The sequence below is a fragment of the Sarcophilus harrisii genome, chromosome 1 (assembly GCF_902635505.1).
Source record: "Sarcophilus harrisii chromosome 1, mSarHar1.11, whole genome shotgun sequence".
Classification (NCBI taxonomy): Eukaryota; Metazoa; Chordata; class Mammalia; order Dasyuromorphia; family Dasyuridae; genus Sarcophilus; species Sarcophilus harrisii.
The window spans coordinates 672,148,182-672,162,682 of record NC_045426.1 but is presented as its reverse complement, the minus strand read 5'-3'; the positions used below and the strand labels follow the sequence as shown (position 1 = coordinate 672,162,682).

The following is a 14,501-nucleotide window of genomic DNA, read 5'->3' as shown; positions in this document are numbered from 1 at the left end:
CTCCAAGAGATCTTGCAGCTTTGTCCTTGGCTTCTGCCTCTGCTTTCTTCAGCCTCCAGCCAGCACCAAGGTAGAAGATGCAATGAATCTCTTGCCTCGAAGATAGGGCTTGTGGGTTCCAAGAGCTCTCTCTGACTCCAAGTAAAACTCTTGAGCTCATCGAGTTTCTAGTAACTCCTCAAGTAAGTACTTCAAGTAAGTACCTCCAGTCAGTCCCCAAGCTCCAAGAGTTCCCTCTATATATGTGATCTCCCAAAGGTTAACTCCGCCTTCTGAAGGGAGAGGGATTCTGGGTTATCTCCCAGAGTGCAAAACCCTAACCCTGAACTCTCCCAAATGAGTGAACGCCATTGAATACTTAGATACTTATGAGCTCTCTAAAGGTGTGAACACAAGCATTGTTCTATCAGTTCCACTTAGTACCTTCTTTCAAGTTCTGGCCCCAAATATCTCTTTCTAAGATCAAATCAATCACACTGAACCATGCCAAATCAGATAACTCTTGTCTCTTATCAACTCCAATGTCTTAACACTTTGTAAAGATTCCAACAAATCCTAAATCAGGGATGTTAACTAACATCTGGTGTCTTCAGAACCAGGTCCAAATGACTTTTTGATCCTTATAGTGTTCCTTAAATCCCTTCTCACCTATTGGGATGGGGGGTGAGTAATTACAAACTAAACACAGGTATGCTTGAATACTACAAATAGTTCTAGGTCACATTTTTATGGCATTGCCTATGCTTTGCGGTATGGGATGCTAGGTAAGGAACTGCCCTTGGTGTCAGGAAGAGCTGAATTCAAGTCCTATCTTTGACAAATATTAGCATTATGGCTTTGGGCCTCAAGGAGCTCTATTTGAAGAATGTTGGTAAATTTGCATTGGTAGAGGAAGTTCCTCTGCCACTAATAAGACAATTCCAGACTAAAAAAAAAGTTTGTTGAATTAAGTTATAAGTGGAGCATATTCAGAAGATAGCTATGGAGGTTTGTGGAAATTCAAAAGATAGCACAAAATTAGTTGAAGATCCTGCACTATTTAACCTAAAAAGAAGATGGACGGGAATGTGTGAGCAGCATTGTTCTTATATTCTCAAGAGCTGTCATAGAAAAGAGGGAACAGATTTACTCCTTGGCCCCAGAGGGTGGAGCTAGGATCAGGGGAAACCTGTGTAGTGGCAAAGTGCAACTCATAAAGAGTTCAGAAATTAGATAGTCTTACAAATTTGGAGAGGTCAGCATCTCTGGAGTTGTTAGGTGGAACCTGGGATGGCCATTTGTTGGAGCTGTCATGTACATGGCTGAACTGGAAGGTTGGAGGAGCAACAAAGTAACTTTGAAAGGGAGGGAGTACAAAAGTGGATCGCGGGTTTAGGAAGAGCTTCTTGAGAGGATGTCTTTTGAGTTCGGCTTTGATGGAAGTTTTGCTTTGATAAGGATTTGAAGTAGATAAGCCAGCAAGTACATTCTGGGCATCCTACATGAAGGGAAGGAGAGAAGAGACAGAATGTTGTTGTTTGATCTCTGATGAATCAGGGTTTGGTTTGGTACCCGAGTATTTGCACAAGCAGCAAAGACCAGCCTGTCTTCATGAAGTTTACTTGTATATTGGAGTGGGGTAAGAACAAGATATAATCCACAGGGACAGTGTATTATGTCTGGCCCAGAGCAGATGTTTAATAACTGTCCATTGTGCTTTAGTGCCTAAATGTCCTGGGAAAGATGTATGTAAAGGCGAGAGAGCTCCTGAAGAATTTGGAGGGGGTTCCGTTCTAGGCCTTCCACTCTGTAGACACTGGGGGTTTTACTTTCCCACTCTATAGATGAGCAAACTCGGGTAAAGGGATTCAGGGATGGACCCGGGTCACGGCTAAGTGGGCCACCCAGCTCTGCCTAGGGTAAGGATAGACAACAGGGGTGGGATTTTAAGACTTGGCGAAGCCTTATCCACAATCTTACCAGCTCTTGATGACGCATCAGCCTGGAGAAACTGAGGCTGAGCTGGTTAGTGCCCGGGTCAGGCAGCTGGTAAGAAAGACCCTGCCTTGGCTTCCCCCGCAATAAGTCTCGGCAGGCCCCGAGCCATTGCCATTTCCAGCTCCCCCTCCCCCCCCCCCTCCTGGCCACCGCCCCGCTGGCTCTGGACCTGACCAATTCATGGGAAAGAACGCCGGGTGGCTGAGGGGAGGGAGGATTAACGGCGATGGCTTCTTTTTCTGATCCCAGCGCTCTGTGAGATCGGGCAGTCGCGGGAAGCGCCTCGGAAAGTGGCGGCTCCGAGGGGAGCTACCCCACTCCTCGTCTCGTGTGGGCTGTTGTGCAGCCTGCTAAACTTTGCTTTGAGCCTTCCCGGGAGAAAGGAGGCGGCGCATCCCCAGTACCTCTAGGGGGGATGGGCAGGGGCGCCCTGCTGGTCTGAGCCATCTGAGCCATTCCCTCAGAGCACTGCCCGATCTAGTTATGCGCAGGCGCGTGGTAGATAGCGGATAAAGGGAGTTTGGGAAGACAGGAGAGCCAGGTACCAGGCGCGAGGTGACGGGACTGCGCATGCGCCCTACCTCCCGCTCGCCCCGGCGGAACGAGGAGGGCGGCGCGTGCGCGAGTTAGCGGCTGGGGGCGGAGAGAGGACGAACTAAGGACTGCTGGACCGTCTGTCGGGGAATGGCGCGTGCGCTTCTGCGGCTGTTGCCGCTGCTTCTGGCAGGGCTGCAGCGAGCTCTGATTCTCAGCCTGCCTTCGACCCCCGCGCAACCCCGGGGCCTGTCCCGCCGAGAAGGTGAGTCCAGCCGCGTCCTTTCAGCCCCTTGCCCTTTCCCCTAGGCTTGGCTAGGAGCGTTCTTTCGGCGACCTCCGGACCCCGCCCCCGAGCCCGCCCCGCTTCCCACCACCGCAGCCCACTATTGGTCCTGGCGCCCATCAGTCAGGGTCACTCCCCCAGTGCCGCCACATGGCTTGGGACTCGGTGCTGCTGGCCGGCTGAGCGCGGACCGGGGGGAGGCTGAGGGGTCGCGGGCCTCGGGGGCCTCGGCGGCGGATGACCTTGTGACCACCGCCCGGCCAGCTCCGAAACCCCGCTCTGAGAAAAAGTCCGGACTGGACGAACGCTCAGGGTCATCGGGCGCATCCTCCATTGCACGCTGAGAGATGGCGGGCCAGCCAGCCGGGCCTCCCGCGCCGGAAGGGCTCGGCGGCGGCTCCTCGAGGCCCCAGCGGTCATCCTTGGGCTTCCTCCGCCCGTGCCTCGTCAGCTCCCCCCTCCTCCCGTTTGCCCCTTTGCAAATGGTGCGACTTATGTCTCGCCAGCTTCCTGAGCCAGCCCGGCCCCCTTCCTCCCATCCCCCTCCCCGAACCGACCCTCCGTGGGTAACGCAGGACGAAAACGGCCGCCCCACCCCCCGGAGCTGCGTGCCCACGTGCACAGGCAACTAGCAGCTAGTGTGAGAATCCCCGCAAAGGCTTTTCCTCAGAAGTGGCGGTTGTCTGAACCTTGAAGAAAGCGTTGCCCTAAAGATTCTAGAAAAGTCCAGCCGAGGAGGGGGGGCGTTCCAGACTGAGCCGCTCTCCTCTCCTAGGAAGCTCAGGCAGGTTGGAAAGGGAGGCTATTCCCGAAGGCTGGCCGGCAGTCAGCAGATGAGGGGCCCTCCCACAGCCTCAGCCACCGACGCCCCCTGTGACCTTGGAGAGCTCTGGGACCCGCGCTCCCTTGTCCTTTGGAAGAGGAGGGGGTGACGGTCCCCGGGACGCCTGTGCTGCGAAGCCACCCAGACCCTTGGGGAAATGATTCCATTCACTTAAATTCAGTAAACATTCATTAAGCACCTGCCATGTGCCAGGCACTGTGCTAAGCTCTGGAGGTAGGAATAGAGGCAAGAGAGTCCCTGTCCTCTAGGAGCTAATGGAGGAAAGAGCCCTTGGAGGAATGTAGACCGCAGAACGGATGAGTTTGTTTTACAGAGGAGGAAGCAGGTATGGGAAGAAAAAGACTTTTTGAGGAAGGGAAGCCTTGTTATATATCTTTTGGCTTCGTTCCCAAAGAACCACGAGTCTTTATGTAGGTGGGAATGGTAGTTGATTTTTAGAACTCTGCTCCCTCCACCCACCTGCCTTGTTCACTAACCTCAGAAATTAACAACCATACTCTTGTTCTGCTTACAAGTTGCATCTGTTTTCTCTCCAGGGAAGTTGTGGGACTGCTGCCGCTCTCCATCATGGGTTATATGATTTATTTGAGATATCCTTAGCTTGGGGAGAATGTTCGTCTGCCTTCTGGCCATAGTTAGAGAAGGAAGTCTTTGTTCATAAAGAGTAGAGTGTCAAGATATAATAGGAGCTAGAGAAGTCTGAGGTCTCTGGGCTGGATCGATCTGGGAAGGCTTCAGAGAAGTCAGACCAGAGCTGGGCCATGGTGAGTAGATAACATCCGGCTTGGCAGAACTAAAGGTGACTGAGGAAATAATGAGCAAATACAGAAGAAATAGAGGCAACTGCTTAAATGGACCATGAGAGATGATTTGCTATGTAAGAAGCTTGTAGTGGGAAGGCAAAACCTATACTCATAAAATGTTTTTGGAAAGGGCCTTGCCCCTGGAAGTCAGAAAGCCTGGGTTCAAGCTCCAACTTTGTGCTTAACTCAGTGGGTGACCTTGAGTAAATAGGATCTCCTTTGCCCTTTCTGTAAAACAAAGCAGTTGAAATAAAGGTTCTGTAAAGCCTCCTATTTTGTGGAGCTTTTTGGCCTCCTTTCTTCTAGGATATAAGACGTCTGTCCCAGCAATATGGTAACAAAGGAGCACATGTGCATTCATGTGTTCATGTGTGACCATGTATGTATGTGTGGGCCTATCACTTTTTAATTTAGTTAATGAAACTTGGAGAGAGCCTCGAGCCCTTTGCTGAGAGATGCAATGGAAAGGAGTCCATGTGTGATGCATCCTTTGGCTCTCCTTGGCTAGGAGATGAGGTTTGGTGGATGAGAATGTACACGATTAAGAGAAGGTAGAGGTGGTGGGAGTGACAATGATAGTAGACAATAAACACAAATTATTTGCAAGGTTCTAAGCTCTCCATAAAAGAAGACTTTGAAGAGTTTCATGCTCTCCCACTGGCACTCCAGTCTAGGGAATAGTTTCTGAGGAGGTTGAGTTAGTCTGCATGATGATGAAATTTCAGGTGGTGAGGAGGCAGGATAGGACATGAAGAGCTGAGTAGAGTATAGCCCCTACTCCCTATTTTGTTACCAAGAAAAGGGCTTTAGTTTGGGGAGAGGCACTGGCTAGCTAGGATTTGTGAAGGTTCCCTCAGCTTGGCGAGACTCTTAGTCATCTTAGAGCTCTGAAATCTCCTGTGTAGATGCTTTCCACGGTCAGTGCTGGTAGTCTAAGACTCAGAGCTTTAGTCCAGATCAGTCAGGTACAGGGACCGAGACTCCCATTTCCTTGAGAGTTGCTGAGCTGTGGCTGGTTCCATTTCAATAGTCCTGAAAGCTTTTGGAGATCACACCTTATTAACTGTGTCCCCCAAATCAGGTAATGAGAGCCTTGTCCATTCAGAAAACTAATGGATAAATCACTGCAGCTGGTAGCTTGGCTTGGTTTAGCTATGCCTGCACTCATAACTCTTGGCTCTACCAAGTCAGAAACCTTTATTGATTTACTCTTCCTATATCCAGGAACCTGTTATCCTAGAAGAGAAGAAGGTCAGGGCTGAGATAGTCCTGTTTCTTTTCCTGCTTTCCCCTGGTGGCGCCTCTCTTTGGGAACAGCACCTGGTTGTTGGGAAAGAGATGTGGCCTGGGGCAGGTACCTTCCACCTCCTCCAGGAAGTACAGCAGGTTCTTGGAACCTTGGAAGAGGTTTGGAAGAGTTTCTGTGAAGAGTTTCTGTGAGGGCAACTGTTTTGGGGAGGCAGAGACAAGTGAATGCAGGGCTGAGAATAAGGGAAGCTTCTACTTTTCTGTTTCCTTGTGAATAAGGGACAGGTATAAAAAGATGGGAGCCACGTATTTGGAAAGTAGTATGGGGTGGCCATGGTAACTTCTGAAGTTAGAAAATGTGGGTTTAAATTCAGTCCTTGAATATAAATCACTTCCCCACTCTAACTCTAAATTTAGTCCTCAATAAAGTGAGTTAGTTTGATAATTTCCATTTTCTCTGCCTAGGTGTGTGCCATTTTACTAACTTTAATAATAACCAAAATAGACATATAAGGTCATTTATAGTTTTCAAAACACTTTATTCCCTTTTTATAGTTGAAGAAACTGAGGCAGAGAAGTGACTTACCTAGGGGTATACAGCTAGTGTTTGAGGCAGGATTTGAAAACCAAAGCTTCTTAAACTATGGGTAGAGACCCCATCTGGGATTATGAATGTGGAGGTCACAAAAAAATTTGGCAACAGTAAAAAGTATCGAATATTCTGCCAAGATTTAATTATTTATGTAAAAATAAACAAATACATCCATCTCATTACTATGTAGATTTGTTTTCATCTTTAATAAATAGTAAAATCATATACCAAAAATACCAAAAATTTGTTTTAAAATAAATTTCTTTATGATTTATTATCAGTAAATGTTTGATTTGTAATGTATTTTATATAACTATATGTAGGCATGTGCCTATATGGAGATATATTTTATATACTTAGTAACCACAATCACAGAAAAATATGTCTGGCAAAAAGGGGTTGTGGGTGGAAGAAACTCTGCTTTAGATTTTGGTCTAAAGTGTTCTCTGTCTAGTATGCTTTTTGCTGTACCATGCTGGCTCTCTGTTCTGGTGCAGCTCATCTAGTTGTGGCTTGTGGTCCTGCAGCTTCCCCCTCCCCAAGCTCCTTCACTAAAAATGGCATATATCCCAAGGAATCCCTTCCCCACTTTGGAAAGATGGTGCAGTGGCCTCAGCTGGTCAAACTGCTGCTAAGGCTCAATCAGGTCAAGTGAGCTAGCCATTTCCCTCATAAGTCTCCATAATAGTTGGATCACTCAGTTTAGGGGGACCATGTTGAAAGGGGAAAGCCTATGTAATTTGGAGGAGGGAGAAATGAGTTAGAAAGGGGTCCAATAGCTTCCAGGAGAAAACAAAACTCAAGAATCTTTCCTTGCTGTCAAGATTTCTACATTTGCAACCAATGCATTCACAATTAATGAAGATCCAGCTTTTCCAGGAGAAATTAATGAGGCCCATTTCCAAAATATATAGAGAATTAACTCTAATTTATAAAAAATCAAGCCATTCTCCAATTGAAAAATGGTCAAAGGATATGAACAGACAATTCTCAGATGAAGAAATTGAAACTATTTCTAGTCATATGAAAAGATGCTCCAAGTCATTATTAATCAGAGAAATGCAAATTAAGACAACTCTAAGATACCACTACACACCTGTCAGATTGGCTAAGATGACAGGAAAAAATAATGATGATTGTTGGAGGGGATGTGGGAAAACTGGGACATTGATTCATTGTTGGTGGAGTTGTGAACGAATCCAACCATTTTGGAGAGTAGTTTGGAACTATGCTCAAAAAGTTATCAAACTGTGCATACCCTTTGATCCAGCAGTGTTACTACTGGGATTATATCCCAAAGAGATTATAAAGAAGGGAAAGGGACCTGTATGTGCACGAATGTTTGTGGCAGCCCTTTTTGTAGTGGCTAGAAACTGGAAACTGAATGGATGTCCATCAGTTGGAGAATGGCTGAATAAATTGTGGTATATGAAAATTATGGAATATTACTGTTCTGTAAGAAATGACCAACAGGATGATTTCAGAAAGGCCTGAGAGACTTACACTAACTGATGCTGAGTGAAATGAGCAGGACCAGGAGATCATTATATACTTCAACAACAATACTAGATGATGACAGTCTGATGGATCAGGCCATCCTCAGCAACAAGATCAACCAAATCATTTCTAATGGAGCAGTAATGAACTGAACTAACTATACCCAGAAAAAGAACTCTGGGAGATGACTAAAACCATTACATTGAATTCCAGTCCCTATATTTATGCACACCTGCATCTTTGATTTCCTTCACAAGCTAATTGTACAATAATTCAGAGTCTGATTCTTTTTGTACAGCAAAATAATGTTTTGGTCATGTATACTTATTGTGTATCTAAGTTTTATTTTAATATATTTAACATCTACTGGTCATCCTGCCATTTAGGGAGGGGGGGGGGTAAGAGGTGAAAAATTGGAACAAGAGGTTTGGCAATTGTTAATGCTGTAAAGTTACCCATGTATATATCCTGTAAATTAAAGGCTATTAAATAAAAAAAAAAAAAAAAAAAAAGAAAATTCAAGAATAAAAAAAAAAAAAAAAAAAAGAAATTAATGAGGCCTGGGACATTATTTTGTTATTTATCTGCCCCTCCATCCATTCATTCAGTTCTTCCTTCTCTTCCTCTCACTTTTCTCCTCACTTTTAGAGACAATAATCCAAGAAGGAAGCTTAGAGCTTTATGGAGTAAAGGTGGGAGTCAAGAACAGGGGCTGCTGATTCCAAGTCAGGCTCCTTCTCACCCCCACTGTGTTCTGTTGTCTTATGGGACATCCCAGCTTCGCTGCTTTAGGCTAGCCTGTGGATGTCCTGTCATTTAGGTTTTCTTTTTGCCCCTGTTTCCCAGGCACTGAGGAGCCATGCCCACCCTCAAAGTTCCCATGTGGCCATGGCATCTGCATCCCCTCTGAGTGGCTGTGTGACGGTGACAAGGACTGCTTAGATGGCAGAGATGAAACTTCCTGCCGTAAGTAGGTGGTAACGGGGAAGTCACCCAGCCCGGAGCAGGACTGAGCTGGGCTCAACCAATTGTATGGGTACCCCTTTGTCCCTTGAAACTCTACAACTTTCTGTGCTACATTCCTTCTTTGTAATTTGTCATTAGGCTAGTAAAGAATTATGTTTGTGTTGTGGAGAAGGGATTGCAAGAGCCTGTAAGGATACTAAAGACTAACCAAGAGGACATGGGTTAATCTGTCTGGGCCGGAGTAAATGGGTTCCATCAGTTGTAGCCCTACAGAGTCTGAAGAGAGTCTCCAGCATTAGCCTTCCCTCCTTCCGATTACTAAGGATATCCCACCTTTCCCTGGACTCCACATTTTCTCTTGTGGTCCCCAAGTCTTGAGAAAAAGTTTTCAATACAATTACTTTAGCTTATAACCTAATTCTATTGTAACAACCTCCATTAAGATTATCTGTAACCTTTCTTTTTACCTGTGAATAGGAGTAGAGGCTTGTGCCCAGGGGGAGGAGCGGTGCCCCTCTGAGACATGTTCCCCTCTCAGATGTGAGGGACCCCAGTGTGTTGACCTGTGGATTGAACCCAGCTGTCCCCCACCTCCCTGCCTGGCTGAATATCGATTTTGTGATGGGATCAACGATTGTCCCAATGGCACAGATGAACGGCTTGTGGACTGTAGGAAGCGCCGTTCAAAGATGCCCTCGCTGGGGTGTGCCAAGCAAGGGTTCCAATGTGCTCCAGGAGTATGCATCCCACATGCATGGGTGTGTGATGGGCACCCAGACTGTGCCAGCGGCATTGACGAACATCATTGTGGTGAGTGTTCATGGGGGGCGAGGGGTATGTGTGCACATGCTTACATACTGTGCCCTTTCAGTCAGCTAGAGTTCCAGAGAAAGAGAGAAGTTAAGAGCTTATACCTTGGATGCCTGAGGAAGGAGAGACTTTCAAAAGCCCTTGTGGAATTCATCCTTTGACTTTGATGCTAAGATAGAATAAAATGGAGGTGGAGATTAGACAGTGGATGTTGTGAAACATAGGTTGTCTTCCAATCCCAGCCAGCTGCAGTACCATGGGAATCAATGGGAGACTTACAATTTAGAGAGGGAGTCTAGATCCGGCCAGTGCTGACCTGCGTTCCTCAGGCCACTGGATTCTGGTGCATCTCTGGAACACTGGCCAGGGGACGTTCCTCCATCTTTTGGTCTCAGATGTCCGAGTTAGTAAAAGCACCTATTGGGTGCCAAGCATCAAGGATGCAACAACGAATTTAGGAGTGAGGAGGACCACTTGCTTTGGGGGAATGGGGGAAGAGTCAGTCAGAGAAGTCCTGAAGTTGTTCAGCCAAGTGAGAAAGATGTTTTGAATTTTGAGATGAGCTCCCTCTCTGAGTAGGGGATGGACTGGGCGGGGGAGGGGTTCATGGCCCTATCTTCCAATCAGAAGGTCCAAGGGTCAGATGAAGTAAAGTTCCACAGCAAGATGATGAGATCTTCCCACTAACGAGCTTCCCAGGACACGATAAAGTCAGAGAAACCTCAGGGTGAAAGAGGAGATCTCTCCATAGGGACTGAGGCTGACTGGTTTCATTGCAGGGACAACAGGAACTCCCTTCAATCAGGCTGCCACTTTAGCTGAGTCTGTCACTCCAGGTGCTGTCCCTTCAGGAAATCAGAGTACCACTGGGTTAACAATGGCCACTGGTAAGTGTCCCTGAGTGTGGGCAGCGTCTCCTTTCTGGTTCTGAAGAATCTTCGGCTCCCTCTCCCCCTGGGCCACTGACCTGAGGCAGATTGGTTTTGTTGCAGGGACAACAGAAACTGCCACTTTATCTGTGTCTCCCATCCCAGGTGATGGGAGTGCTGTCCCTTCAGGAACTCTGAGCATCAATGGGATAACTGTGACCACCGGTAAGTGTCCCTGAGTGGGGGCAGCATCTCTGCGGTCGGCTTTTAGAATATTGGTTCCATCAAGTCTGGAACCTTCATGGCCGCGCCTCCACGTGATGCCCACCTAGGAGCAGGTATAGATTTTCTCTGCTGTGGGGGGTGGAGGGCTGAGGTGGCCACAGCATCTTGTGCACCTTGTAGAGAATCTTCACTTTGAGAGGTGGGCTGCCAGCTGCTGGCCTGGATACTCCTTCCTCTGGCCTGGGCCTGGGCTCTCTCAGCTGCTGGGAAGCACATGATGTGCTCAGCCTTTGCAGTATTCTCTGAGAAGGCTCTGACATTTCTGGGAGGGGAGGGCAGAGAATGCCATAAGGTACTTCTTGGGGGCTTTCTTCAGGTACTTTTTTAGACAGCCCTGAGAGAGGTAGAAGGGCCAGGCTGACCTCGAAGCATCCATCTTGAGTGGGTTTTGTGGTGTTGGGCAGCTTTCTTTCTTTTTTTGATTTCCATGTTGTTTTCTTTAATATCACTTAATTTTCCCTAAGGTCCTTTCCAAACCAGAAATTCCCTGAGTCTTTGATTTGGTTCTTTTCCCCACTGCCTTGTTCCAGGCAGAGACTGGGCACTAAGTCAGACAATAAGAACTGATAGAGTAGTGATGGAGCACAAAGGCAGTGCTGAGAGTGGGGGAGATCTCTGAGTCACATTCCAGTTTCTCACTGATTCTGACCCTCAGAGATCAGGGAGCTCCAGTTTGGGGAGGAGCATGTAATTGTGTCTGTACCTATCTAGTTCTGGCCTATATTCTCAGATGGGTATACCCTGGTGGTACTTTCAGGCTCAGAAATGCAGGAAGCCTTCAATGCCTTTAGCTTTAGATATAGCTGACCATGGGGGACCACTTAGGTTCAGCTGACCTGAGGATGCTTCCATTTCAGGGGTGACACAAGCTCCTGAAGACCAGAACACCACTCCAGGTCGTGGAAGCCTCACACCTTCGGAAAGACGAAGCGCGTATGGCCTGGTCATGGCAGCAGGTGAGACCCTTGGGTAGCCCGGGTGCCTGCTCAGCTTCTGTTGTGACTTAGGTCCTGCCAGTACTAAACTCTGGGTTGGAAAGAGTCTTGCAAGCCATCTAACTCAACCCCTTCCACAACTTCCTCAACAAGTAGTCATCTAGCAATGAGGGGTGAAAAATACCTCTTGGGGCAGCCCATTTTCCTTGCTAGGAACACTTTCCTGACATCTAAGCAGGTTTACTTCAACTTCTGTCCATTGCTTTTAGTTCTGCCCCCAGGAGAAAATGAACAAGTTCAGTCCCTTATCTACATGTGAACTCTTCCAGTCTCCCTCCAGGATTTCCTTTATCTAGTCTAATAAACATTGTGAGATTGGTTGGCTTGTAGTTTGCCGATTCTGTTCTCTGGCCCTCTGTGATCAGCCCACATCTATCCCTCCCCAGGCTGGCGGCACCTTTTCTGTTCTTCTCAATGTTCTTCCCAGTCTGATGCTCATTCTTCTTGGCAGAGAAAACAAGCCAACTAAGGATTGAGCTACTTCTGCTCTATTTTCAGTCATGATCCAGTCTCTGCCCTTTTACTCTCCTCCTTTCCTCCACGTGGCTAAAAAATCCATTTTGGTTGTTCCAGTCAGAGTCAGTAAACACTGCTAGAATGCCCATTACTGCCAGGGAACTGTGCTTGGCTAAGCCTGGGACACAGCAGAAGGCCTAAGACTGCCCCTGCTCTCAAGAAGCTTGCAATCTAAAGGAAGAAGCCAACATGCAGAAGCTGCAAAGCCTCCTTTTTGGAGGATCAGGGAGGGGTTCCCTGATGTCAGAGAGAGAGAGAGAGAGAGGCCCCCCTGAGCAGAGGTGATGAGCAGAGTAAGAGTTTGGAATTGAGGCCAACTTGTAGAACACAGAGAGAGTTTCAGAAAATGAAGTCTAGTTAGAAATGTTCTTAGCATTGCACATGTTTAACCTATGTTGGATTACTTGTTATTTGGAGGGGATGGGGGGAAGGAAGGGAGAAAAATTAGGAAAACAAGGTTTTGCAAAAGTGAATGTTGAAAACTCTTTGTTTGAAAGATAAAAAGCTGTTATCAAAAAAAAAACAAAAAAAAAAAAAAACAGACAAAACAAAAGCAGAAGAAAAGGGAAATTTTCTTGGTTTTCCTACCAGCTACAGTTCATTCTGCTGTCAGTGCCCAGTGTGCTTTTCACGCAAGCTCCATGTTTGTATTTATTCTCTTTCATGTTCCTGAAATCTGGATTAAGCCCTTCTTTGCTGCCCTGTCCCATTGGAACAGCTCCCTCTTCCACCTCCTCCCTGAGAGTTTTGGGAGTTCCCAGACTTCAAAGCAATGTCTGTTAGCAGTCTAAAATGACCTTTGCTAGTGTGCCCGCGGGTTGTGGGGTAGGGTGCCCTTGCCTTGTGGCTCTGGTGGAGGTCTTTTGGATGACCAGGGGTAGAGGTGCAGGGTGGAGAGATGGGGAGCTCCACAGCTGGAGTCGAAAGGTGTGAGTTCAAATCTAGGACTTAACCACCGACCTGCCTTGTGGCACCAGGTTACATCTTTCTCTAACCCTTATTTCAATGCTTTGAAAAATGGGGAGGGTAAGGTCCTTTCTAGCACTGACATTTTCTGAGTCTGATTTTTTTTCCTTTCAGCCGCCCTAAGTGGAATTCTGGCTGCCGCCTGTCTGCTTGTGTGTTGCCAGACCTGGGCCCAAGTCCGGTGGCGCCTCCTCCCCCAACCACACCTGGTAGAAGTTGTGAAGGATTCTCTGCTGATGCCTGAGAGGACACCGTCATCCTCAATCTGAGGGCCAGCTCTATGGCCTCCAGGATTGCTTGTCCATTTGTGAAAGTGGCCCAGGCTGCCCTGGGGCCAAACTGAGTCCTCCAGGAGGAGGAGAAGCAAAGGGGGAGAGAGGTCGTTAGCTACAGAGGACTCTTCCCCATGGCCTCCATCACAAGCTACCTCTCTGTTGAAGGCAGCGGACAGGTCCTGACCTTGTTGCCTTTTTCTACCACCCTGGGAGGCCTTGCATCCGGCACCCCTTGGATAAGGCCGGATGGGTGTGGGTCCTGATTCTTTGCAACATCCTGCCTCCTACGGGGGTAGGAGTGGGAATTGGCTGCAGGCTCCAGAGGTAGTCACATGCCCAATCACTCCCCCATGCAGCTGGTTTCAGGGCCAGTGCTCTTTGTTGGGCAAGGCTGGGGTCCCTGGTATCAGCCACCAGGCCGGGCTGTTGGCTCAGGGGTGAGACACTCCATTCAGCTCCCACATGGGCTACAGATGAGGAGGAGGACAGCCCAACATCTAGGGTGATCGACATTTTAGTGATTAAAATGATTTCCCAAAATTTAAAACCTTTCCTCCAGTCTGTTTCTGGTCTCTTTTCTTAATCTCCCCATGGAAGAAGAATCTGATCTAGAGCTTGGCATAGGAATGGGGGCAAGTAGGTAAAAAAGACCCCCACTCTGGAGGAATTTACCTTCTTGTTTGGGCAAATGGAGTTTCACAAGTAGGGGAAGCGGGACTAGATGGTCTCTAAGGTCCTTGGAGTCTCTTCCTTTATCATAAGAAGTTATAGTGCAGTACAAAGTCAAGCCTAACATTTTGAAGGCAGCAGTAACTTTTACTGCAGACAGAAAAATAGAGGAAAATAAACTGTTAAGTAGAATCACTGTCATATTGATAGCACTGTAAGGAATACAAATACCACCAAGTAAGTAGTACAAGTGTTGTTGTTCCCATTTTTTGAACAGGAAAAATGAGGCCAGAAAGATTACATTATTTGTTGGAGTCACACAGAGCTGAGATTTGAACCAAGATCACTTGACTGCAAATATATAGCCTG

General features: G+C 47.4%; 1 protein-coding gene across 2 annotated transcripts; it reads left to right on the top strand.

The window, feature by feature from the left end:
- Positions 1-1,811: 1,811 nt before the first annotated feature.
- Positions 1,812-14,015, top strand: CD320 (CD320 molecule). Of its 2 annotated transcripts, none has more exons than XM_031948302.1 (7): positions 1,812-2,776; positions 8,628-8,747; positions 9,225-9,557; positions 10,337-10,444; positions 10,592-10,651; positions 11,569-11,667; positions 13,303-14,015. In XM_031948302.1, exons 1-7 carry the CDS (start codon positions 2,662-2,664, stop codon positions 13,455-13,457), a joined length of 990 nt encoding a protein of 329 aa, XP_031804162.1. In that variant the 5' UTR covers positions 1,812-2,661; the 3' UTR covers positions 13,458-14,015. The 2 variants fall into 2 exon arrangements, with proteins under 2 accessions (XP_031804162.1, XP_031804160.1); XM_031948300.1 differs by having other exon boundaries at positions 1,816-2,776; positions 10,550-10,651.
- The last annotated feature ends 486 nt before the right edge of the window (positions 14,016-14,501 follow it).